The sequence below is a fragment of the Colossoma macropomum genome, unplaced genomic scaffold (genome assembly GCF_904425465.1).
Source record: "Colossoma macropomum unplaced genomic scaffold, Colossoma_macropomum, whole genome shotgun sequence".
NCBI lineage: Eukaryota > Metazoa > Chordata > Actinopteri > Characiformes > Serrasalmidae > Colossoma > Colossoma macropomum.
The window spans coordinates 1,123,968-1,149,083 of NW_023494804.1; the positions used below are offsets into that span (position 1 = coordinate 1,123,968).

Sequence of the window (25,116 nt, forward strand, 5' to 3'; positions counted from 1 at the left end):
ATCTGGTAGCTCCACCCCCTGAACTAGCACTGGCCAGTAGCTTTGTCTCCAGTACTAGGACTGGCCAGTAGCCCTGCCTCCTGAGCTGTTATTGGCTAATAGTGACAGGCTTCCTGTGTTGCCGTTGGTTAGTAGCCACACCTCCTGAGCCTAATGAGCCCTGAGCCCTGCCTGGTTCAGCTAATAGTGACAAGCCCCCTAATGAACTATTACTGGGATCGGCTAGTGGTCACACTTCCTGCACTGGGATTGGATAGTAGTCATACTTCCTGCACTGGGATTGGCTAGTAGTCATACTTCCTGCACTGGGATTGGATAGTAGTCCTGCTTCCTGCACTGGGATTGGCCAGTAGTCATACTTCCTGCACTGGGATTGGATAGTAGCCACGCTTCCTGCGCTGGGATTGGCTAGTAGTCCTGCTTCCTGCACTGGGATTGGCTAGTAGTCATATTTCCTGCACTGGGATTGGATAGTAGTCATATTTCCTGCGCTGGGATTGGCTAGTAGTCATATTTCCTGCGCTGGGATTGGATAGTAGCCACGCTTCCTGTGCTGGGATTGATTAGCTGCATTAGTATTAATAGCACTTGTAGCATTTGCTAGTGGAAGATTTGAAATTAAGCTGATGGACTAAATAGTTTGATAGTTTAAAGGTTTTCTACTTTCATGTTTAAATGTTTATTTCTAGCAGGATAAAAGTCTAAAGCATTTCAACCTAAATTAATATTCTTTATTTAATATCACAAATATCCACTCGACAACTAGACTGTGAGGCTCGAGCATCAAAAACTCTGCTAGAGAGCTCCTTTATAGGTCAAGAGTGATCCAACCACCTTATATCGAACCTCAACACTTACATTTGGTGGCAGTGGTGGGATTCGGACCCACGCCCCGAAGAGACTGGAGCCTGTCAGTGGCTAGAAACGTCAAGCCTCCTGTGCTGCTATAAGCTAATAGCCCCGCCTCCTGTACTGTTTAGGGTAGTAGCCCCGCCTCCTGTACGGTTTAGGGTAGTAGCCCCGCCTCCTGTGTACAGATTGCCTAGTAGTGACGAGCCTCCTATGCAAGTATTGGCTAGTGTGATTGTCTCCTGCGCTGTTATTGGTCAGTAACCCCGCCCCCTTGGCTGGCATTGGCTAGTAATGTCAATATTCTGCTCTGGGATTGGCTGATGGTGTGTTTGTCTCCGCCTCCTGCGCTGGGTAGAAACGCGGCACAATGGGCGCAGGAGGGCGTGATCGGTCGGGACAAGCGTGGGGGCAAAAAGACAACTCATGTCTTACATATAACCACACAGCGAGGCGCCCTGTGATTGGTGGATAAAGAAAAGGGGGCGTGGATATAATCACGTGTATGTGCTCAAGCTGGAGCAGCTAATTTCACCTGCGCAGACTGACCAGAGCAAAACACACTGACCCAGTTACAGAAGGGCAGCAGCAGAAATCTCCCTCTGGAACATCCTCTGAAGTGGAGATGAAGCAGAACCACCCAGTTCCAGCTTTTCTCAGCAAACTCTGGACACTTGTTGATGATTACTGCACGAATGACCTGGTCAGCTGGAGCGAGGTGAGTCCACTCAGAGTCAGTTTAGACGATTAGCTGTTTATTTAATCGCTTAGAATGGAAATAACGGTTTATTAGGCTGTGTTTGTGAGCTGCCCGTGGGAGAGGGGGGTGTTTAAAGCGGAATGAGGGTTAATTAACAGTTGTATTTGAGCTTAGATCATTATTAACACACATTCACCCTAAAAGCTCTGTCCAACCACAATAATAATGATCTAATAGCTCTGCTAACAAGCGGAGTTTTATGTAACACTGCACTAAAATACATTGTCTATTCACTGAAACACCGACTACATTTGAATAAATGTCTGTTTCAGACGTTTCTCTGTTTTAATCTCGGTTTTATTAGTTAAATATTAAAAATATCTGGTTATAATGTCAGTAACTCAAACTCAGCATGACCCACATTCAAACACACACAGCTCCACGTGGACTGTACACACGCTGGCAGAGGCGCCCTGTGATTGGATCCCTTCTTGACCAATCACAGAGAGGGATATAAATAGCGCGCCCTCTGAGTGGCTGCAGCGCGCCGGTGAATTTGCATGTTCTGTAACACATTCATGGCCCGGAAGAGGGCAGCACGAATCTAGAATCTGGAAAAAATAATACAAAAATGATAAATTAAATATCTTGAATTATATATGATCATCCTGAATCACATATAATAAACTGGAAAGATGTAAAATAATCAGTGATGTATAAAAATGCAGAATAATAGAGAATAATTCCGAATTATGAATGGAAATATAGAATAATAAGCCTATATTGACAAAGAATGATATAAAACAGTCTAATTAACATATAATACAGGGGCAGCCAATCAGGACAGAGCTCATTTATACACACACACACACACACACACACTCACACACACACACACATATATATATATATATAATCAGTGTTCAAAGTAACAGTAAACAGCCTGTTTAATCTAAGGAACAAAGAGAGGAATGAACTGTTTTTGTAAACTGTATTGATCCAGACTGATATTCAATAATAATCCTGGGTGATATTATGACAGCAGGTCAGCAGAGTTCGGATGAACTTTATATGAGCACGTTTGCATTTTTATTTTTAGAAAAGCTGTCAGACGTGACCGTCGTGTCCTCCTGCAAAACTTGGCGCAGCCTAAATAATGATATTTTAAGCCACATTCTTATTATAACTCAGATAAATGTAAACATGATGTGAGATACGATTTATAATGTTTATTTAGAGATGGCTCGATAATAATATTTTTATTTATAGAGCACTTTTCATACACAAAGCAGCTCAAAGTGCTTTACAATTAAAGAGTAAAATTAAGTAATAAAAGCAAAAATACAACAAAAGGCAGAAACAGGAACAGAAAGAATAAAGCGAGGTATAAAATGAGGTCAAGTGACAGGTAAAGAAAGGGCTACAGCAGTTTAGCTCCACCATTCAGCTACAGCAGTTTAGCTCCACCATTCAGCTACAGCAGTTTAGCCCCACCATTCAGCTACAGCAGTTTAGCCCCACCATTCAGCTACAGCAGTTTAGCTCCACCATTCAGCTACAGCAGTTTAGCCCCACCATTCAGCTACAGCAGTTTAGCCCCACCATTCAGTCTACAGCAGTTTAGCCCCACCATTCAGTCTACAGCAGTTTAGCCCCACCATTCAGTCTACAGCAGTTTAGCCCCACCCATTCGGCCTACAGCAGTTTAGCTCCACCATTCAGCTACAGCAGTTTAGCCCCACCCATTTGGGCTACAGCAGTTTAGCCCCACCATTCGGCCTACAGCAGTTTAGCCCCACCATTCGGCCTACAGCAGTTTAGCCCCACCCATTCGGGCTACAGCAGTTTAGCCCCACCCATTTGGGCTACAGCAGTTTAGCCCCACCATTCGGCCTACAGCAGTTTAGCCCCACCCATTCGGGCTACAGCAGTTTAACCCCACCCATTCGGCCTACAGCAGTTTGGCCCCACCATTCGGCCTACAGCAGTTTGGCCCCACCCATTCGGGCTACAGCAGTTTAGCCCCACCATTCGGCCTACAGCAGTTTGGCCCCACCCATTCGGCCTACAGCAGTTTGGCCCCACCCATTCAGCTACAGCAGTTTAGCCCCACCATTTGGCCTACAGCAGTTTAGTCCCCACCCATTCGGCCTACAGCAGTGAAGCCCCACCCATTCGGCCTACAGCAGTGAAGCCCCACCCATTCGGCCTACAGCAGTTTAGCCCCACCCATTCGCCCTACAGCAGTTTAGCCCCACCCATTCGGCCTACAGCAGTGAAGCCCCACCCTTTCGGCCTACAGCAGTTTAGCTCTGCCCATCCAGTCTACACTGAGGTTATAATGAGTGTTTCAGGCCAGACTTCTTTTTGTAAGAAACACAATCAGAACAGAGCTGATTTACATATATCATTTACATATATCTTAAAGGCGCAGCAACGGAAACGACCTGTTTAAATGTGAGAGATAAACAGAGGGTGGAAATTTATTATGTATAAATGAGATTATGACGTTTTTTAGTACACAGACTTCATCAGTGCTCCTCAGATGGAGGTTCAGGCTCTGTAAGAGAGGCTGAGTGAGCTGATGAGCACAGAGGAAGTGCACAGCGCCTCAGTGGTTTTAAAAAAAAGGTGCCGGTCATTCTGCAGAAGCTGGTTTTCTCTGTAAAGATATTTTAAAGCTGAGCTTCTACTCTGGAAGTCAGTGATGTCAGTTGCAGTTCCGTTCAGTGAGTCAGATGCGCTGGCTCGGTTCCAGGCGAGACTAGCTTTACTGCAGTTTTGAATTCAGATTAATTGTTTTAGGCCCAGCTGCTGCTTAGATTAGTAAATTAAATCATATTCTAGTTACTCCCTTTGATTAATAAATTTACATTATTGCACTCTGTTCATTGTTCATATAGAGTGATATGTATGTAATCTGATAAGTGTAGCTGAACCACTCAAATCACACTCACAACAAACAGAACACACGTCAGAATCTCTCCTCTTCAGTCATTATTGCTTTTTTGTGTCAGTTGTTGCTGATTTTTCTTTTGCTGCTGTTGAATTACAGATGAAACAAACAACACAACAAACAAATGAACAAAAGAGCATGAAAGGTGTGTGTGTGTTGTTTTTCAGGATGGCTGCAGTTTCCTGGTGCTGGATGAGCAGCGCTTCAGTAAAGAGCTCCTGCCGCTTTACTACAAACACAGCAACATGACCAGCTTCATACGCCAGCTCAACATGTGTGAGTATCCACCCTGAGCTTCCTGCTGCAGATGTTATCATATACCTTAAAGACCTGCACTTTGTATGTAATAAAATAAATATCAGGCACCATTGGTGGATCTTTATCCACCAATCACAAATAAATATATCACTGCTGTCATATCTCCAAATTGGTAACTTCACAGGAGAAAAAACACAGTTTACTTTTAATGTAAGTCAATGGAACCAGAATTTTTACAGTTATGTTGGTCCATTCATCATGAAATTTACACACAATGTTAAGGGCGACAGGCATTTTCACATTATGTCGGAAAAACTGAACAATAAAAATGGAGATATTGATTTTCACATCCTTCACAGAAAACAGAATCAAATATGCACATTTTGGCATATAATTTCTGTTTGATTGCTTTGTTTTTAGCATATATTTGCTTGAGTTTAACATACTAAACTAAATAAATATACGGTGTAATATGTGCCATATTTTTTACACAGGCCATATTTTATGTTTTATTTTTTCCCCAATGTGTTAAATTCAGTAGCTAAACAGTAATCCTGCATTAAAATGTGAAGAAGTGCTCAGCACAGTTAATAATGTGCTCTTATTACTATTATTATTATTATTACTATTATTACTGCTTGTCTACAGTCTTAAGAAAGGGTTCTTTACTAAAGACAGTGGTTCTATATGGAACCATAAACAATCAAAAAATCATTTGCATGCCTAAATGGTTCTCAGCATGGTGAAATGGTTCTTCAGATTGATGGAGAACGTGGTGTATATGGTTCTATATAGCACCAAAAAGCGTTATTCTATTGTTGCAAGCTTGACATCATAACTAAAGCAGAACCCTTTTTGGTGCTATATAGAACCATATACAACACATTCTCCACCAATCTAAAGAACTGTTTCATCATGCAAAGAACCATTTAGCATGCAAATGGTTCTTGGAGTGCTCAGTGGTTCTATATAGAACCACTGTCTTTACTAAAGACCATCTTTACTATTGTTATTATTACCATTATTATTATTATTATTGTTATTATTAGGTTACATATAAACATATTTTAGAGCTTTCAGAAGCACTGTGTAGCAGACTGTCATTGTTCTCTCGCACTTGCAGACGGCTTCCACAAGGTGGTGCCGGTGGACTCAGGCCTGCTGAAGGACGACAGCCGGGGCGACTTTGTGGAGTTTCAGCACGAACATTTCTGTAGAGATCAGCCACACCTGCTCAGCCTCATCCGCAGGAAGGTGAAGAGCTCAGAGACGCTTCGTTCAGCACAAACAGTAAAACCGTCTGTAAAACGTCAGTCAGAAAAAAATAGATGCTCTGTAAATGACATCACAGTGAAGTGACGACTCCGGAATAATCAGCGAATCACAGTGTTGCACCTGCAGCATCACTGCTGTTTTTAGTATGAGGCAATAATTATTATTCCTTTAAACTGAATTAATTCATGATTTTGTGCGGTGAGGAATTCGCTTGGATTGTGAAGAGTTGAAGAGCAGCAGCACATGATCACGTCTGCACCTAAAAATGTCTTAAAAGTGCACCTGATGAGTTAGCCATGCAATGGAGATATGCTTTTTTTTTGCAATATATTTTGTCTCTTTTCACTCTTGCCTCTGCTGCACTGATAAAAACAGGCATGTTTCTGAATAAATGTATGAATAAAGTGTGAATATGTGTGTTGTAGGTGTCAGTAAGCCGTGGACTGGACGACAGCGGGCAGATCTCGCAGGTTCTGGTCGAGATCAGTCACATCCGAGGCTGGCAGGACTCGTTTGACTTTAAGCTGATGGCTCTGTGCAGGTGAGCTTATATCTAAACTGCTCCAGTGTCACATCATACTACATACTACACTATACACTATACTATATAATATTATGTGTAAAGTGTGTATGTATATACTATATATCAGACTGATCACAGATCACCTTCATGTTTAAAATAACATACAAAATACAAATGATGATAATGAAAATTTTGTTATGAAGAACTGCTGAAAAATGAAAGGTAATAAACAGCTCCGCCCCCAGTGCTGAAATATTTACATCAATTAAGAGTTTGAGAAATGCCAGCCTGCATGCCTGGAACTAAAAATGAATTAATAAACAACAGATTTAAAAAAAAAAGTATTCCTTATCATATTAAAATGAATGAAGTGACACTGAATTTACTTCCTAATTTCACACCATTACTACCTAAAGCAGCCTGAATAAACCGCACTGGTGCTTGTGTTTATGTAATATATTCAATTCATGTGAAATAAATGTTTATTAATGAGGAAAGTTTACATCATTTTTTGTGCTTAAAGACGTTCTTCTCACTCTTTTCTCAGGGATAACGAGAGTTTATGGCGAGAAGTGAACTCCCTCCAGCAGAAACACCAGGAGCAGCACAAAATCATCCGCAAGGTCAGTTACAGCTCAGCGTTAAAGGACCGCTGCACTGTTTTTATCCAGAGGCCCTATTACAGAAACTCAGCCCTACTCAGCCTGTCTGCTTTGTGCTTCGTCTCGTGTGGAGCTGCATCTCCACAGTCAGCTGAGAACCCAGCTGAGAGTGAAAGAGCTTGTACAGTTTCAGATCCTGCATGAGGAGAAACTCTCTGTTCCCCTTTCGCTTTTCCAGAAGCGTTTTATTTTTTATCTTTCATTATACGTGATGAAGTGAGTCTAGTTTATGAAGAGACGATAAACACACAGGCATCAAAACAGCATCAGAAACTTGTCTTTTCCACAAAGCAGAGACGTTCTGCAGAGAGGAGATGCTGGTTCATTCTGCCTTTGGTCCATTTAGACCACAGGTGTCAGACTCCAGTCCTCGTGGGTTAAAACTCTGCGGACTTCAGCTCACTGCCTCTTTAAACACACCTCAGCTACTCAGCGAGACCTTCGTGAACTGAATTCAGAGTGTTAGACGGGTAAACGCTGATCTCTGCAGCACTTTGGCCTGGAAGGTCCCCATGATCTAGAACTTTCTCTTTCTAGTTGTACACTAATGCTTATTATTCAGTAACTACAGGGAGCTCAGGGCAAACTGGCTGAGCTATTCTTAGATTATAGAAGTGTGTAATAAATCGTTGGGCCCTCTGCTGGACCCTGGCCTTAAAGAGGTTAACAGAAGAACTAATTAAAGTGTCTTTACACAAACATTATCTGACGATCTCAGCATCTGCCCACTGACTTCTACTATAGTGAGTTTAGAGTCAGTGAGTTTTCTGTTCTTTTCTAAGTTCAGTGAAACGTGTTGAAGTTTCTGTCTGTGATAATAAACCGTATGATGCTGATACAGCAGACAGAGATCAGGATCAAAAATTCTGAATTGTCTTTTACACAATCAAACCACCTTTAGAGCTGCAACAGTCTATGTCCTTTTTACCATCTTGGCTGTAAACGTGTCTCAGTGTGTGCTGATGTGCTAATATAGAATAAAAACATGAACAAAAACACAGACTTACTCTGCTCTGCTTTAAGCTTTAGCTCAGCTACAGCTGCTTTTCCAGCATCTCCAGCAGGAAACTTTTCCACAAAAGTAGAACAGTTTCTTACAAAATGTCTCTCAACGTTTGATTTTTTATGAGGCTGAAGTCGCTTCTTATTCGCCAGCTTCAATTTCTCATTTCATCTTAAATGGAATGTAAATTGTGCACCATTTAAGGTGGAACGGGAGAATTCAAATAAGAAGCTGGGGAAACTGACTTCAGCTTCACAGCTTTTCAGTGTTTCAGTTTCTCACTGCAGATTAAACATATCAGGAAACCAGCTGGAGTGATTATAAACACTAATAAGTCCATTCATCTCCAAATTATCGATGTTCGTATTAAATCTCTCTCTTTGCCGTTTCGTTAGCTACTAGCAAGGTGAGACTGTTGTCCGTGTTGCTATGGTGACCAGCAGTCTGTGCTGATCTTCAGGGTTAAAGGGTGAATTAGCAGTTCTACATTAACTCCAGAGTTTAAGACCATTTATTGTTAAACTGTGTTGAACGATCAGCAGAGCTTTATTTTACTGTAAAGGAGGATTATTTTATTTTTACCTACAAATCTGATTCAGCTGTGGAGCAACAGGACAGTAAAAGAGCCGCATGTTACTGACCGCCGGTTTAGTTTAAATGTTCCCATCTCTCCACACACAGATAATGCAGTTCATCATCAACACGGTCCAGTCGAATGGGATTAAAGGCCTGAAGAGGAAACTGTAAGTGCTGAAATTTGGAGATCAGTGCTGATGTTTTCGATTCTTCAGCAGGTTTGGTTTCTAACACGATTGTATTTTTTGATTACATCATTAGTCCGATGATTGACAGCTCTGAGGTGACCCACTCAGCTCCAAAGTACAGCAGATCATCCGATTCGACTGTGGATTCAAACCTGAGCTCAACCTCAGTTCAGGGTGCTCCCTCTCTGGAGGAAATACCTGTAAGACCCTGTACAGCACTCTCCATTCACATTCACACACATTATATCCCCCTTTAAAAGGGGAACTCCACCCATTTCTCAAAATTCCCCCATAATTCAGTGTGTGAGATATAATCAGAGTGATTCAGTGTGGTTTGGTCTGAAGTGGTTCAGATGTCTTTACAGTGGTGGTGATAGGAACCAGGGGTCGCCATGACTACAACACAGATATAGACATTTTATTTACTATCCAGAACCACCAGTGAACCTACACGAGTCTTCTGAGTTTATATGGAATGTTGATGATGGAAAATAGTGGAAAATCTGAACTAATAAGTTTTCTTTGGGGACAACATGTATCCCTCCACCATGAATGGATTGTAAGGCTATTTTATCGACATAACAACATTTCATGTAGTAACTTTCTGTGAGGGAGCTTTTAGAGGTGGACGTCTGGTTCCTATCACCACCACTGTGAACAATTCTGACTCGGTAAGTTTCTCCAAACCACTCTGAATGACTCTGTTTACATTTTAACCATTTAATTATTCAGGAATTTTGAAAAATTGGTGATGTTTCCCTTTGATGATTTTCCATTGGGCAGATGCTTTCACTCAGACCTGCTTAGAGGAACATTCTAGAGTTTTTCAACCTAATATCCGTCTGCTGAGCACCTGCCTGTTGACTTCTGTTATCACAGTGTTTGGAGTCTGTGGGCTTCTGTTCATACAGATTAAGCTGAGAAATGCTGGACTGTCCCTTTAAAGCGGTGAGCTCAGATGAATTCAGGACTGACTGATTAAAGGACTCCTTACGCTTTAGCTTTATCTGATTATTAGATTCACCTTACATGCCGTTTCTGTGTCTCCAGAGCGCAGTGTGACGTCTCGTCTCAGCATTCTAGCGTCTCGTAACTCTGTGTGGTACCTCTGGCTTTAATTCTGCATCACGTAGGCTACTCGATTTGTGTCGTCTCGGCGTTTAGAGATTGTTAACCTCAGTCTGGGTTTGTTACGGCAGCTGGAGTCGCTGTCTGCTGACGTTTATTCCAACGGCATGATCGTCTCTGACATCACACACCTGCTGGAGCCCCTAACTGAGCAGGACAGGTGAGACAGGATTACACACCTGAGTTTAAACCTCACTTAAGATTACACCTAATGTTAGACCTCATCTGAGATGCCACTTTACCTGAGATTATATCACGTCTCATATTACTTCTGCACTGTAAAAAACGATTCGGCTTTAACTTAAAGAAGTCAGTAAACTGGTTGCCTTAAAATGTTGAGTTCATTGATCTTCTAATAGTGAGAAACCAGAACAGTGATTTGTGTTTTACGTTCTGTTAACTTACTGTTTGAAGTTTAGTGAACTTACTTTTTAAGTGAAAACATTGACATCATTTTTTACAGTGTGTGATTACACCTAATCTGAGACTACACCTCACCTGGGATTATACGTCAATTGAGATTACATCTAAGACTACACCTCACCTGAAATTACGTCTTAATCTGAGATTTCACCTCACTTGATATAGCATGAGTTTATACTTTATCTGAGATTACATTTCATCTCATATTACATCTGAAATTACATCTGATTATGATTGCACTTTACACGTCAGTTTGATATAGAACTCTATATGTGATTGTACCTCACCAGAGATTACACCTGAGATTACACCTCATCTGAAATATATTGTATTATTTTAGTGTAATTACAGGATTGATTACATCGTTTCTTGCTTCTGTTACTTATTTAATTATTTATTGTTTTAAAAGTGGCCCAGCAGCAGAGAGCGCCCCCTGCTGTTCGTCCGCTCCTCTCTCCCCAGCCCTCTCCTCTGTAGATCTGGTTCTGTCTCTGCTGGATGATCCTGCAGCTCCAGAGACAGAAGAGCAGCTTCCAGAGAGGTGAGGATGCCACCTACTGACCCTGACTCTTTAACCTGTTTAAATACCTGATTAATGGGCTAATTTATAGTAGATGCTGAATAATTTGTAATTTTAATTAATGTGTAATGTTTAAATAATAATTTGTTTATGATGTTTAGGAGATTGAATGTAATGTGTGTTAAAATATGTTAAATGTTAAAATAAGTTATTTGTATTACATTAAAATAATAGAATTATTTAGAATACAATATGAATAATATTATTTATTATATTCTTTTATAACTCCCCTCTCTCTCTCTCTCTCTCTCTCTCTCTCTCTCTCTCTCTCTCTGTCTCGGTGTTGGTGTTGGTTCAGGAGTGAGTTGGCGGATCCATTATCTCTGATTGATTCGAGTCTGGCTGCCATTCAGGAATCTTCGCTGCCCCCCAGCCTGGACATCCTCTCTGAGGTCAGTCAGAAATCACCATTTACACCAAAACATGCTCATTCAGTCAGATCCTAACCAAACACAAAGGTTGAAGTCCTGCAACAGAACATTGTCCAATCAGGAATGTTTTCTCTCTGGTATCTGGGTAGATACAGCCGAGCTGCTCTCCCGTTGGTTAGGACTTCAGGAGCTGGACTAGATTAACCACCAACATAATTTGGAAGCAAACCATGATCTGATTTACAATGTGGTGGAACCAGAATGCACCTTTCTAGTACTATTGGAGGTTCTAGATATGTCACTGACTGTGAATACGAGCTTAAGCAGGTTCTGGTTATTTGTCTGTGTCAGAACTCTTTACTGAAGGAGTCTCTGTAACACTGATACACACAAGATATCTGATAATGTCAGTTACAAGATTCATATAAAACATCTGGAGTGACTTTTACGAGATTCACATGTCCGTGTTTAACCTGAATTGCCCAAAAAACGTTCATGTGCACCAGCATTAGATCAGTGCTAACATAGTACTGGAAATCCCATAGGGGAACATTAGCATTGTTGCAGAGGTGCATTTTTTTCTTGGTTTTGACCGAGTTTTGCTATTTATGGCCTGAACTGAAGACTTTCTCTGTTTTTATTTTCCTCTCAGCTCTTCAGACCGACCAGCTGCAGCTCGGAAGCTCTCACGCTGAAGAGGAAACGAGACGCAAAGAGGGGAGCGAACACTCTCACACACACTTACACAGGTATACACACTCACTCACACACACACACACACAGGTATACACACTCACTCACACACACACACACACAGGTACACACTCACACACACACTTACATAGGTACACACACACACTCACACACACACTTACACAGGTATACACACACACTCACACACACACCTACACAGGTATACACACACACTCACACACACACCTACACAGGTATACACACTCACACACACACACACAGGTATACACACTCACTCACACACACACACACACAGGTACACACTCACACACACTTACATAGGTACACACACACACTCACACACACACTTACACAGGTATACACACACACTCACACACACACACTCACACACACACCTACACAGGTATACACACTCACACACACACACACAGGTACACACACACACACACACAGGTACACACACACACTCACACACACACACACACACAGGTACACACACACACTCACACAGGTATACACACACACACACTTACACAGGTATACACACACCCTCACACACACACACACAGGTACACACACACACTCACACACACACCTACACAGGTATACACACTCACACACACACACACAGGTACACACACACACACACACAGGTATACACACACATTCGCTTGTGAGGACTTCCACTGAATTCTGTATTACTGTAGCAGAGTACACAGTACACTAACTTTATGGGGCAAACTCTCACTTTCGTGTACTGTGCCTGAGCATGATTGTCCACCCCCAACTCCTCCACTGGCCAGTGGTCACGTTGCGCTTAACGTTCATCATGATGTGACTTTTTTGCTGAAGAAAAGCTCTCGCAGCACAAGGTAGTTCATTATTATACTCACTTTGTGGCTTATTTGAGCTGTTTTGGGCGCTGACACGCCCCTCCCACACCTTATAGATTTATAGACACGGCTTCTTAGTGTTTCAGTTTCTTGTTGCAGATTAAACGTATCAGGAAATCAGCTGGAGTGATTATAAACACAAATCAGTCCATTCATCTCCAAATTATTGATGGTTATCTTAAATCTCCCTCTTTGCCATTGCGTTAGCTACTAGCTAGGTAAGATCGTTGTCTGTGTTGCTATGGTGACCAGCAGTCTGTGCTGATCTTCAGGGTTAAATGGTGAATTAGCAGTTCTACATTAACTCCAGAGTTTAAGACCATTTATTGTTAAACTGTGTTGAATGATCAGCAGAGCTTTATTTTACTGTAAAGGAGGATTATTTTATTTTTACCTACTAATCAGATTCTGCTGTGGAGCAACAGGGCAGTAAAAGAGGCGGATGTGGCCAAACCCTGGATTAGTGTCAGTGTTGTACTGGACATTTAGGAACAGTGTACATAAATAAATGAATGAATAAATAATACATACATAAATACATACATAAATAAATAAGATTTTAACTGTACCTTACCAAGATGTTTTATAAATGCATTCCAAATGTATTCCTAAAATATTTTTTATGGATTGTAATGAAATATATCTGGGCCTGCACTACACTATTTTTTGCCCATTTTAAGCCTAATTTGCTGTAATGAATCCTGCTAGAAATAAAGGCGTGGATGAGGTTCTCCAGGTCTGCTTTGGTCTGAACATCACTGATCTTGATGATGTTCTTATGGTGAATAAAAGCTGATTTAGTAACTGCTTTGTCATGACTGATAAAACTGAGATCAGAGCCCATTAGTGCACCAAGGCTATGTACTAGTTCTTTAGGTTTAGGGTTCTAGATAGGCAGCCAGTCCATGCTTTGAGTGATTGGAGATCAGTAGGTGGCATACAGGTCGAAACTCTGAGCTCCAATGACGTACGTCTTGGTTTGCTGAAATCATGTGACCTGCTCACTGTGATACGAAGCGCTGTGCCAGAAACAGAGGCGTTGCAGCACATTTCCAATCAGGCCTCACTGACCTAAACACTTCAGCTCTGACTGTTCACTATCAGAGCATCAGACTCTGCTGAGCACTGTGAACATGAACATTCACATGAACACTCTCACACACACATCTCTCTCTCATCTTTACTAAAATAACTCCTACACATGCGCTCTCTCTCTGTCTCTCTCTCTCTCTCTCTCTCTCTCTCTCTCTCTCTCTCTGTCTTGTCTGTCTGTCTGTCTCTCTCTCTCTCTCTCTCTCTCTCTCTCTCTCTCTGTCTCTCTCTGTCTTGTCTGTCTGTCTGTCTCTCTCTCTCTCTCTCTCTCTCTCTCTCTCTCTGTCTGTGTGTGTCTCTCTCTCTTCCTCTCTGTCTCTCTCTCTTCCTCTCTCTCTCTCTCTCTCTCTCTCTCTCTCTCTCTCTCTCTCTCTCTCTCTCTCTGTAGTTGCGGCTGTGAGGCCTCAGCAGCTGCAGGAAGTGAGTTTCGGAGGAGGAGATGTGGAGGAAGCTGAGTTTTTACCCTCGCTGCTTCAGCTGGCTGAGGAAGCGTCCGTCCCTCTACACACAGACGCACTCGTGGTGTGAAACCACACAATAACACACACATACACACACACACACACACACACACACACACACACACACACACACACTCTGCAGGCTGATGCTGGAGGTCTGAGATCAGCGATCCTCTCCACACGGTTATTAACACAGACACTACAGACTCCTGAACACTGTCAGCACTTAACTTCATTCAGACCTGAGTGTTCACTGCAGAGATTCCAAGCATGATAGGTATGTACAGTGCAGGGTACGTGGAATCTGGATTATGTCCACCGGATTATGTAATCTGGATTATGTTATTTGGATTACGTAATTGGGATCATGTTATCTGGATATTTTCTGTATTGTTATCTGGATTATGTGATCTGGATTATGTCAACCAGATTATGTAATCTGGATCATATTATCTGGATTGGGGCAGTCGTGGGCCGGAAGGTCACCGGTTCGATCCCCTGAGCCAATAGTACGTGACTGAAGTGCCCTTGAGCAAGACACCTAACCCCCAACTGCTCCCTGGGCACCGTGGATAGGGCTGCCCACCGCTCCGGGCAAGTGGGCTCACTGCCCCTAGTGTGTGTGTTCACTAGTGTGTATGTGGTGTTTCACTGCACAGATGGGTTAAATGTGGAGGTGAAATTTCCCCATTGTGGGACTAATAAGGGTCACTTAATCTTAATCTTGTTATCTGGTTTATGTTCTCTGGATCAGGTTATCTGGATTATGTTACCTGGATTATGTAATCTGGATCATTTTATCTGGATTATGCTGTCCAGATTTTGCAGACTGCATTAGTTAATCTGATTATAAAAATCAAGCATTTGTAATTAGAGTAGGACACTAATTTGATACACAATCAGGTTACAGTAAAGAGTTTGTTACTGATAATATTTGTTATCCTTACCAGATTATATTTCTCAAATATCTCAAATTCCCAGCACTGTGCATGTAATCCAGCACCTGTCAGCTTTACTCACCTGTCAAGGTTTAATCCAGAGAGCTAAAACTGAATGTATATTCATGTATATGTGTATCTATACATTAGCGAAAGTAAAGGTTTATTTTTGGTATGCTTTACTTATGAAGCACTTTTATAAAAACACAGCATTATTAATAAAAATAATAATAAATACCAGGCTGTATAAATCATGCATGCTTAATAGCTTTATTTAGCTCATTTGCTAAGTGCTGCTCTCTTTAAAGGAAAGTGCTAAGGTTGCTAACAGTGGATGTAAACAGTAATAGCTCTAGTTAGCATGTTGTTTTCATAATGCTAATTACTGATTGTTTTGATGTACTGTCAGTGATTTACTGTTAGCGTTATTGAGTGAAATATTCCTTTAAAGCAAGAATCTATAATCTAGACGTATTATCGTTACAGTGGTGCAGTGTGCATGTTACACACTGTACTGACAGTGTTCAGTGAGAAAAGCATGTTTAAGTCATATTTACTGGAACGGGGGTTGTGCGTGTAACGGGATCTGCAGATGTTTGGAGCATTAAACTTTGGCCTTCAGATGGACTTCAGCTTGTTTTTCTCCACTGATTGTGTTTTGTACAAATACATGGAGCATTAAACTTTGGCCTTCAGGTGGATTTTAGCTTTTTATTTTCCTCCACTGACTGCATTTGTTCAGCTGATTAGATACATACAGTAAAGATAATATGAGAAATGTTGAAGATTTTCCCCTGAAATAACGTACAACTGTTAAACTGTAAAAACTGTATAATATCTGAAACAGTCCTTCTGTTTATTGTGTATATTTTCTGATTTGTAACTTTGTTTTGGTGTTTAAAGCAGGTTGTGGACTGAAAAACAGAATAAAAGTGATTTGAAACAATTTCTTTAGTATTCTGAGTGATTATTTCATATTATTTCTTTAGTAAAGTCACTTTTCTCCTTTTAAACTTCTTTTAGAAGCAGTGTGAGCGCAACAACAAACGTTTTTCATGCTCGCCATGGCAGAGCGCTCTTACCTACGATGGTTAGGTTTGGATTTTTAAGCTTACCTGGTTGTATCTTCTCGTCTTTATACGTTTCAGCTATCTTAGTTATATCGTCTTCATGTGGGAGTGGACGCACGCTTTATAGTGAAGGTGCTACAGTGTTGGTAGTGTTTGAATTCACTATTCCAGTTGATTGCTATTGTTTTGAATCACCATAAGGCAGAAGTGTTGGAATAGTTAAGCACCACCTTCTGGAAAATGCTATACCCTGATATAAGTTGGCCCCCCCACTTTTACACAGGCCCACCCAAATATTTATTTCTGCCTACACCTCCGACACTCACACTCACTCAGCTGCTGATGTTCTAAAGACAAAAACATAAAATTTTACAGCTTCCAGACTTTCATCAGGATGGTTTTACTGATTTTTCTTGTTCTTCTCTGGACTTGTCCTGGATCTGAGTCTAAACTCAACATGGGTGAGCTTCATCTTCTTTTTTGATTTGTTTTCTCTCGCTTTCATGTTTACTTTGCACTTGTTTGAGATTAGAAACGTAATGTAATTTAAATATCAAATCTGCTGTTTTAATGTTTTACAGAACATGGTTAGCTTGTAAGAATCTGCTGAAATGAGCTAAAGGATTCTACATACTGTTAAATTTACAAACAAACATTTTCTATATTTTATTGATGTGTGTGTGTGTGTGTGTGTGTGTGTGTGTGTGTATATATATATATATATATACACACACACATATATATACACATATATAATATGTTGTTTTATATTTAAGTGCTATGTAAGATTTATTTTAAATTCAGAACTGAATACAGGAATTAGAATTACACAGTATTAATATTATATATTATAGTATTTTGTAACTAATATTAGTATTGAATAGCATTAGTATTGAATAGCATTGATACAGGTTAATATTACTTAGAATATGATATCTGTATCATATAGCTAGTAGTATTGCATAGCATTGGTATCAAGTAGTACAATACAGTGTTAGTAAATGTATGGTATTATCAGACAGTATAATGTTAGTATTATATAATGTTAGTGTTAGTTCTATATTAAGTTACTTAAAATGAGTTAACCCTAGATATAATTAGATATGTAGTCACTGATTAGTGTTGGAACATTTACACTGAGTCTCAGTTTGAATGATTCTGAATAAAGTCTAAAACAGCATCTTAAACCCCGTCTCTCCCGTTTCCCTCAGATATAAAGTGTGTGGTGATTAATCTGGAGTATGTAAACTGCACGTGGGATGAAGACGGGCTTCCTCAGGAGAATTACACTTTCAGAAGCAGGTCGGTTTAATTCTGTAGATCTAATCTGTCCATTGCAGCTCTGCTCAGATTCAGACACGGCTGTGTTCTCTCTCAGATATGAAGTGGGTAATGAGGCTGAATGCCCGACATACCTAAAGGTCAATGATCTCAACGTGGGCTGCAGAGTTTCATACAGCGAAGAGAAGCTGAACAGATTTGATGTCCTGCACGCTCAGCTGTACAGCGCTAACGGCAGTGTAGTGGCTGAACATCGCCGTAACCTCATTGACATGGGTAAGAACAGAGACTTAACAGCTCACAGTAGTTACACTACAGCCAATATATACATCAATCAATGAATAAATCAGGTCATTCTACAGAAACGTCCACTTTCCTGTCTCTCCATAGGAGTCACTGGTGTTACTGAACCTCACTGGTGTTCCACATAATAAAGGAAACACCAGAGACATTTTTAATGAACAATGCATTTTACAGAATGGCTGCTACAGAACATCAAACCACATGTTGTCCATCATGGAATATCCACTAAAATATGGAATTTAATCCATTTGTATTCTATTTTTTCACAATTACCTCAGAATAAAGTCGGTCACACCAGTGACTTCAGCTAAAAGCTTACCCATTTCAATGAGCTGCAGCAGATCTGTAAATCTGAAAACTCGCCCAGTTTCCCAAGAGTTTGGAGTGAAGAGTGACTGTTCCTCATTTCTCACACTGAAGACAGAAGAGGAGACGAGGAAGATCTCAGTTACTGTGAGGAAGAGCGCAGAACCGCACTAGAACAGAGACTCTACAGAAGAGGAGACGAGGAAGATCTCAGTTACTGTGAGGAAGAGCGCAGAACCGCACTAGAACAGAGACTTTACAGAAGAACAGCTGATAAAACAAACATTTACTGACACTGAAGCATCAGCGCCGCTATGGAGAGAGAGGTAGCAGCCAGCCAGCTGGAGTAGTTACCAGGGGGATTTTGCACACTGAGGAAATCCACACCAGCAGGAGCTCATGAATATGAATGTTTTTGTGTGTGTTAAAAATCTCAGTTACAAGTTTCAAAACAGGAGGAGAAATGGTTTATCACGAATGACTTAAGCTGAATGTTGTTTAATATGTGATTTTTACAGATGGAAAACAGTAAAATCCTAAATCATTTCCACCTTTATGACAACTAAGCAGCTTTTGTGCATTGTTTAAATCACAAGACTGTACCTGATAGCGCACATTGAGCCATACTGTGTCATAAACCACATCTACAAGCCTCCTTAGTGAAGACCTGGATGTAGTTTTAGTGAACCTTTGGTGATATTTACAGAAAATATTTTGGGTGACTATTGGTTTCTAGTGTTTGTTAGCAATTTTAGCTTTGTGCCTCCAGTGTTAAACTACAGCAGTCAAATTTGGACACCAAACATGCCTTGACTGATCGATTAGGTGTAAGTAGAAAAATCACGTAAATTTGTTCCTTCATTACTTACTCCATTAAATAGTACGGCAACCACAGACGCATTTTTATTATCCTCTCTGCCGCCATTTATTGGACTTGGTGAACCTATACCAGTTAAAGAGCTCATGATGGGGTTTAAAGTTCTGTTTATTCTCTCTGTTCTCTAATCAGTGAAGCTGGATCCTCCGTATGACCTCAAGGTGGAGATAAAGGACCCTGAGCTTTGGCTTTACTGGAAAAGCAGCAGTAAAACCAAACTGACCTGTAAACGTAGTCAAGTTCGGTACAAGATCAACCACAAAGACTGGCAGGTAAATTGAGCTTATTATTCAAAGCCACACTGTATTGTTCAGTATGTCTAGGACAGTTCCTGTTTCCACCAGAGGGGGCGACAAAGCCTTAATCACAACAACGAAACATTCAGCTAAAATTAATACAGTAAAACAATGTAAGAAATTCTGAAATATCGATAAACAGCAAGAACAAACGATATGTTTAGAAACTTCAACAATATTTACATGCTGCAATCGGTAATCATGAAGTGAGGAAATTTCTGTTTTCTAGGATGTACGCAATTATGCAGCAGTTAGTTCCGGCCACGCAAGCTGATTGGTTGAGAGGCGTTCTAACCGTGATGTTATTTCACCATAACATCACGTTTTTTTCACAAACATTGTATCACTCCGCTGAGGCGCTGTTGCTAAGCAATGTGTTCGACGCTCAAGCCATTCAAACGTTTTTACTTCTTACTTTGCACAAACAGAAAACGGACACTTTTAAGATCACATTTGACCGACAGCCGATTTGGTCAGACTCTGAAGATGAGACAACACTAAATTCCCAAACTGTCGTCACCACTGAGCAGCTTTTCAGTCGGCAGCTGAGACTGAAGAACAGCTGAACAACCTGGAATCAGCCAGAAATGAACCCAACACCATTCGCCAAACGTGTAGTCTGATCTTCAGAGTCTGACCAAATCAGACTGAGCCATAAAACTGACACAATAAAAAACAAAAAAGCTCAGTGGTGATGACTGGTTTGGGAGTTTAGTGTAAGGAGCTGGAGAACGAACTGCCCGCTGAGCAGCGAGTGGGCGGAGCTCGTTACTCTGACGTAGCAACAAGCTGCTCGTTAAGGAACTATAATTTGGTGAAGGAACTGCGAACATTAAAACATATTAAACGCCGCGTTCACGGCCCAGTTTATTAATTTATTACTGTATTTATTTAACTGTTGTATTAAAGCAATAGAACACTCGAGGAGTGTGTTATCACCAATAACATCACGGCTGTGATGATCTACGGCGACCGAATCACAGCCGGGATGTTATTCCGCGACAACACACTCCCTCTGTGTTCCATTGCTTAATTAAAACGAGGGCATGTTAAATCTCAAAATGTGCTATGGTTAAACCATGTTTCGTGTGAAACGGTGCACAGTGAGCTTTAAAGTACATTTTCTTTTGTTTGATGGGCGTGTCAAAGGTGTTAACCAATCAGCAGTGACGTGCATGTAGACCAGGCAGTGCACACAATAGAGTCTAATAAAGTTCTCTAGAAATGCGGCCGCTGCAGCTCAGTGTACGCAACAACTGAAGATGTTACGAAGATGAGACGTGCTGGTTGTACATGTTTTTGTAAAGTTTTTTATAGAATACACTAAAAGGACACCAAGAAGGCCTTCTCAGCTGACAAAGTTGCAACACTTGCGTAACACAGCAGTGTTCAGTGTTCCATAGATGTTTCAGATTCAATAAATGTTATGCTACGTGTTTTTGGGGCTGAACAAAGTCCTGTACTGGAGTTTTCTGGTAACGGATCAGAGCGCATAATGCTTGAGTTTCAATCCAAAATGCTGTATATTAATTTGTGCCAGTTTTAGGTATATTGTGTTTTCGAAAAGAATAAATGATGTATAACGAAAAACACATTTTTATTTCTTTAATAAAGGTGGTAATATTCATAATACAAGAATGTGTGAAGTTCACTGTAAAAATACGTGAATTTTTCTTCTTGAAAATGGTCTACAATGCATTTTTTAACGAAAACCTTCAAACGCAAACTCATCTATCTCGTGTTTCTCCTCAGCTTCAGAGCGAAAGCCCTGAGAGGAACTCCTTCACTCTGCAGGTCCTGGACGCTCAGAGCCGGTACGAGTTCCAGGTGAGGGTGCGGATGTCTGACGTCTGTGGCAATTCGGAGATTTGGAGCGCCTGGAGCGAGTCGGTGTACTGGGGCTCCATGAAGGACACAAACTTTTCGGATCTTTGCAGCATTCTACAATTTTTAGTCCAAGTTATTTACGACTCATGGAACATTTGAACATTTTATCGTACAGTCGGAGCCAAAAGTCCGAGATCACTAGTGGAAATGCTTCTGTTTTGCATTTTGCTTGAATTTAACACAGTGCTTATCATTTCAAATCATATGGCAACATAACAATTTGAATGAAAAGTTGAATATTTGAAAAACATACATGAATTTCAGAATTGATTAGTATTTAGCACTATAGAAAAGCAAGCAAGCAGGTGTGAAACTGAACATGTCCATTTCTTTTCAATTTCATGTCAATTTCCTTCCACTGAAGTGTTCAAACAACACTGGATTTGATCTTCTCATCAGAAGCTCGTTTGAGTTAATAAATTTGAGCTGTTGTTCACCTGCTATAAATATGGCTTCAGGTTTTCAAAAGAACATATAATACTGAAGGGATTGAGATGATCTACGGTTGCAAAGAGTGGTTGTGAAACCTGGTTCCAAAGTCTGGTTTAAAAGCAATTCCAAGACCTGTTTTGATGGTAATCTTTTTTTTTGCTAAGAAAGAGAGCCGGAGAACAGGTTTGCAGAAAATGGGAATTTATTGTCGACGTGCACTGAACATCTACTAAAACCTGTCTGAACACAGCAGCTTGAAAGCAGATTCTTATACTGTGGCCAGTCCACCCCCGAGGCCCTAGTTTCAGTTGTAAATGGCCAAAGACAGTGTTTTCATCCTGTCCTGGATCCTGTTGTTAATACTTTTGTGTTGTACACATTGTGTTCTGTCCCAGGAAGGCCTAAATCCCGTTCTTGGATGGGGTCGTAAAATGCAATTTGGACTGTCATAAACTAATGCTGGTCAGCTGATCTTAAGAAAAAGGAGTAACACTTACCGTAGAAACATAACAAAGAGAAAAATAAAACAAATAAAGGAAATAAAACTAAATCCCTATAGTTTCCAAGACCAACTGACCATCTACATAAAGTACGCTGGTGTCATCTGCAGGAATGGAATGAAGTGAGCTGGCACTGGGAGGTCAACAGGGGAGGGGCAAGTTGGTGTTTTGGTTTGCCTTAAAGAGCAACATGTAAAATGACACAACCGGTCGAATTCTTACTACACACACCAAACAAATACAACATATCAAAAGAAAGTTGTGGCGTCCAACCCTATCACAAGAAATAAGGAAATGCACAATCTCTCTTCACTCCTCGCTAAATCGCTATCTCTAAACAGCCAATGTGAATATTAACAGGTGTTTACTTACCAGTATAGAAGAAATGTTGCGAGTTTTCAGAGGACAGAAAAAAACAAAAACAGGGACTTGCAATGTTTTTTCTAGACTGGTAAGTCTAGAAGTTTGGAGCTGCCCAGGGTTGAGTTTAGGGTCTGGATATTGGACTACAGCTATGAGCGTTTGTCTGTAGCCTCTGGACTCCCAAAACATTTATTATGAATATGAATTATGTGCTTATACAACCCCTGAGTCTATTGTGGTCACTCCTGCCTGAGCCGCTAGACTTACTGACTTTTGAGGCCTTTTTTACTGAGCGACCTTATTTCTAAAAAGCGATGAGTGACGAATCTCACAAGGGGGACAGCAAGAAATATAAATCTTTTGTAGGACCACTGTAATTTATTCTCATGCATGATGTCCATTTTCTTTACTGAGTGTTCCATAGTTTATAAGCTTCTCTGTCCATGGTAGCGACTGTATAATTCTCTGACACGGTTTTTATCAGTTGGCCTTCACTTTAGTTTATTACAGCACAGCAGTTGTCATGGTCAAAATTGACATAACATCGAGGAAATGAGATTTTTTTCACATTATGTTGATTATTTTAGTTAATTTAGGTTCATTTTAAATAAAAAAAAATCTTACAAATTGCACCTTTAATTGGCAGGCCCAGTGTAAGTGGCCTTAATCAGCGTGGAGCGAAAGGCCCGCGTAGATCATGACACATTGTGAATTCTCTGCCTCCTGGTGTTTATAGTGGTGCACCACTGCAGCTGGTTGGCGAAGGGTAAATAATTGTAAGACAGGACAGAGTTAAAGGGAGAGAAGGTGCAACATAGTGGGCCACAGGAACAGCTGAAAGGTGGCAGTGTGAGTGAAAGGATGCTTACTTGGTCGTGGAAATCAGTCCAAAATTGAAATTGGCTTAATTATATTCTTGTTGACCACATTCAGTTTTGTTTACGCTTCGAACTTTAAAAGACCTGAAAATAGTCAGCAGGATGGACGGACATAAAGCTCGCAATAATGAGCTGTTCAGACGAGTATATGAGCAAATGAATGACAGCAAGTTTAAACTATAGAGCACATTAAACACACACACACACACACATTATCTACACTACAAAAAATAGTATCTCGTCAAGCAAATTTATCTTAATTATAATCAATTTATCCAATATTTCTCTTGTTGGACTGTTGTAATTTTAAAATTATTTAACTTATTTTCGAGCATTTTTTACTTGTTTTAAGTGATTTTATTAAGTAAAATTATCTCATTATATTGTTAGATAGTTTCGCGTGTTTTAAGAAATTAGCTTGAAACCAGCTGAATTATCTGCCAGTATAGTGAGATAATTTTACTAAATACAAAGACCTAAAACAAGTAAAAAAATGTCTAGAAAAATGATAAATAATCTTATAATAAGTGCACAGTCATCTCACAATAAGAAATATTACATACATTGGGAAGAATTACGATCATTTCACTCGACAAGACGCAGTGTAAACTGCTTATCTTCCTGAGTCGCAGGGGGAGCTGGAGCCTATCCCAGCACTCACTGGGTGGAAGGCGGGAAACACCCTGGACGGGTCGCCAATCCATCCATTTCTGTTTTTGTTTTCCTCCCAGCTCTTCAGACCGAGCAGCTGCAGCTCAGAAAGTGGTTCTCAGGATTGATGGAGAACGAGTTGTAGATGGTTCTATATAGCACCAAAAAGGGTTCTGCTATTGTTACAATGTCAAGCTTGTAACCATAAAAGAACCCTTTTTGGTGCTATATAGAACCATCTACAACTCGTTCTCCATCAATCCTGAGAACCATTTCACCATGGAAATCAGCTCCACTGACCAGATAGTTCCACTCTGTAGTTCTACAGTTACAGACTGTAGTCCATCTGTTTCTCTGATACTTTGTTAGCCCCCTTTTACCCTGTTCTTCAGTGGTCAGGACCCCCATGGACCCTCACAGAGCAGGTACTATTTGGGTGGTGGATCATTCTCAGTGCTGCAGTAACACTGACGTGTTAGTGTGTGTTGCACTGGTTTGAGTGGATCAGACACAGCAGTGCTGCTGGAGTTTTTAAACACCTCAGTGTCACTGCTGGACTGAGAATAGTCCACCAACCAAAAATATCCAGCCAACAGCGTCCTGTGGGCAGCGTCCTGTGACCACTGATGAAGGACTAGAGGATGACCAACACAAACTGTGCAGCAGCAGATGAGCTATCGTC

The 25,116-nt window shown here is 40.7% G+C and overlaps 2 protein-coding genes across 3 annotated transcripts; both read left to right on the forward strand.

Annotated features, from left to right (window-relative positions):
* The first annotated feature begins 1,266 nt into the window (after positions 1-1,266).
* On the forward strand, positions 1,267-16,536 carry si:dkey-18a10.3 (heat shock factor protein). 2 transcript variants are annotated; one of them, XM_036594281.1, is made up of 12 exons: positions 1,267-1,567; positions 4,673-4,781; positions 5,887-6,017; positions 6,464-6,579; positions 7,109-7,184; positions 8,908-8,969; positions 9,064-9,190; positions 10,124-10,278; positions 10,951-11,082; positions 11,420-11,513; positions 12,145-12,241; positions 14,580-16,536. In XM_036594281.1, the coding sequence occupies exons 1-12, from the start codon at positions 1,475-1,477 to the stop codon at positions 14,717-14,719; spliced, it is 1,332 nt and encodes a 443-aa protein (XP_036450174.1). In that variant the 5' UTR covers positions 1,267-1,474; the 3' UTR covers positions 14,720-16,536. The 2 variants fall into 2 exon arrangements, with proteins under 2 accessions (XP_036450174.1, XP_036450175.1); XM_036594282.1 differs by having other exon boundaries at positions 1,273-1,567; positions 10,190-10,278.
* Positions 16,537-16,931: 395 nt separating this feature from the next.
* Positions 16,932-22,057, forward strand: LOC118824266 (cytokine receptor common subunit gamma-like). Its single transcript, XM_036594285.1, has 5 exons — positions 16,932-17,121; positions 17,872-17,962; positions 18,039-18,217; positions 19,560-19,699; positions 21,476-22,057. The coding sequence occupies exons 1-5, from the start codon at positions 17,055-17,057 to the stop codon at positions 21,707-21,709; spliced, it is 711 nt and encodes a 236-aa protein (XP_036450178.1). The 5' UTR covers positions 16,932-17,054; the 3' UTR covers positions 21,710-22,057.
* The last annotated feature ends 3,059 nt before the right edge of the window (positions 22,058-25,116 follow it).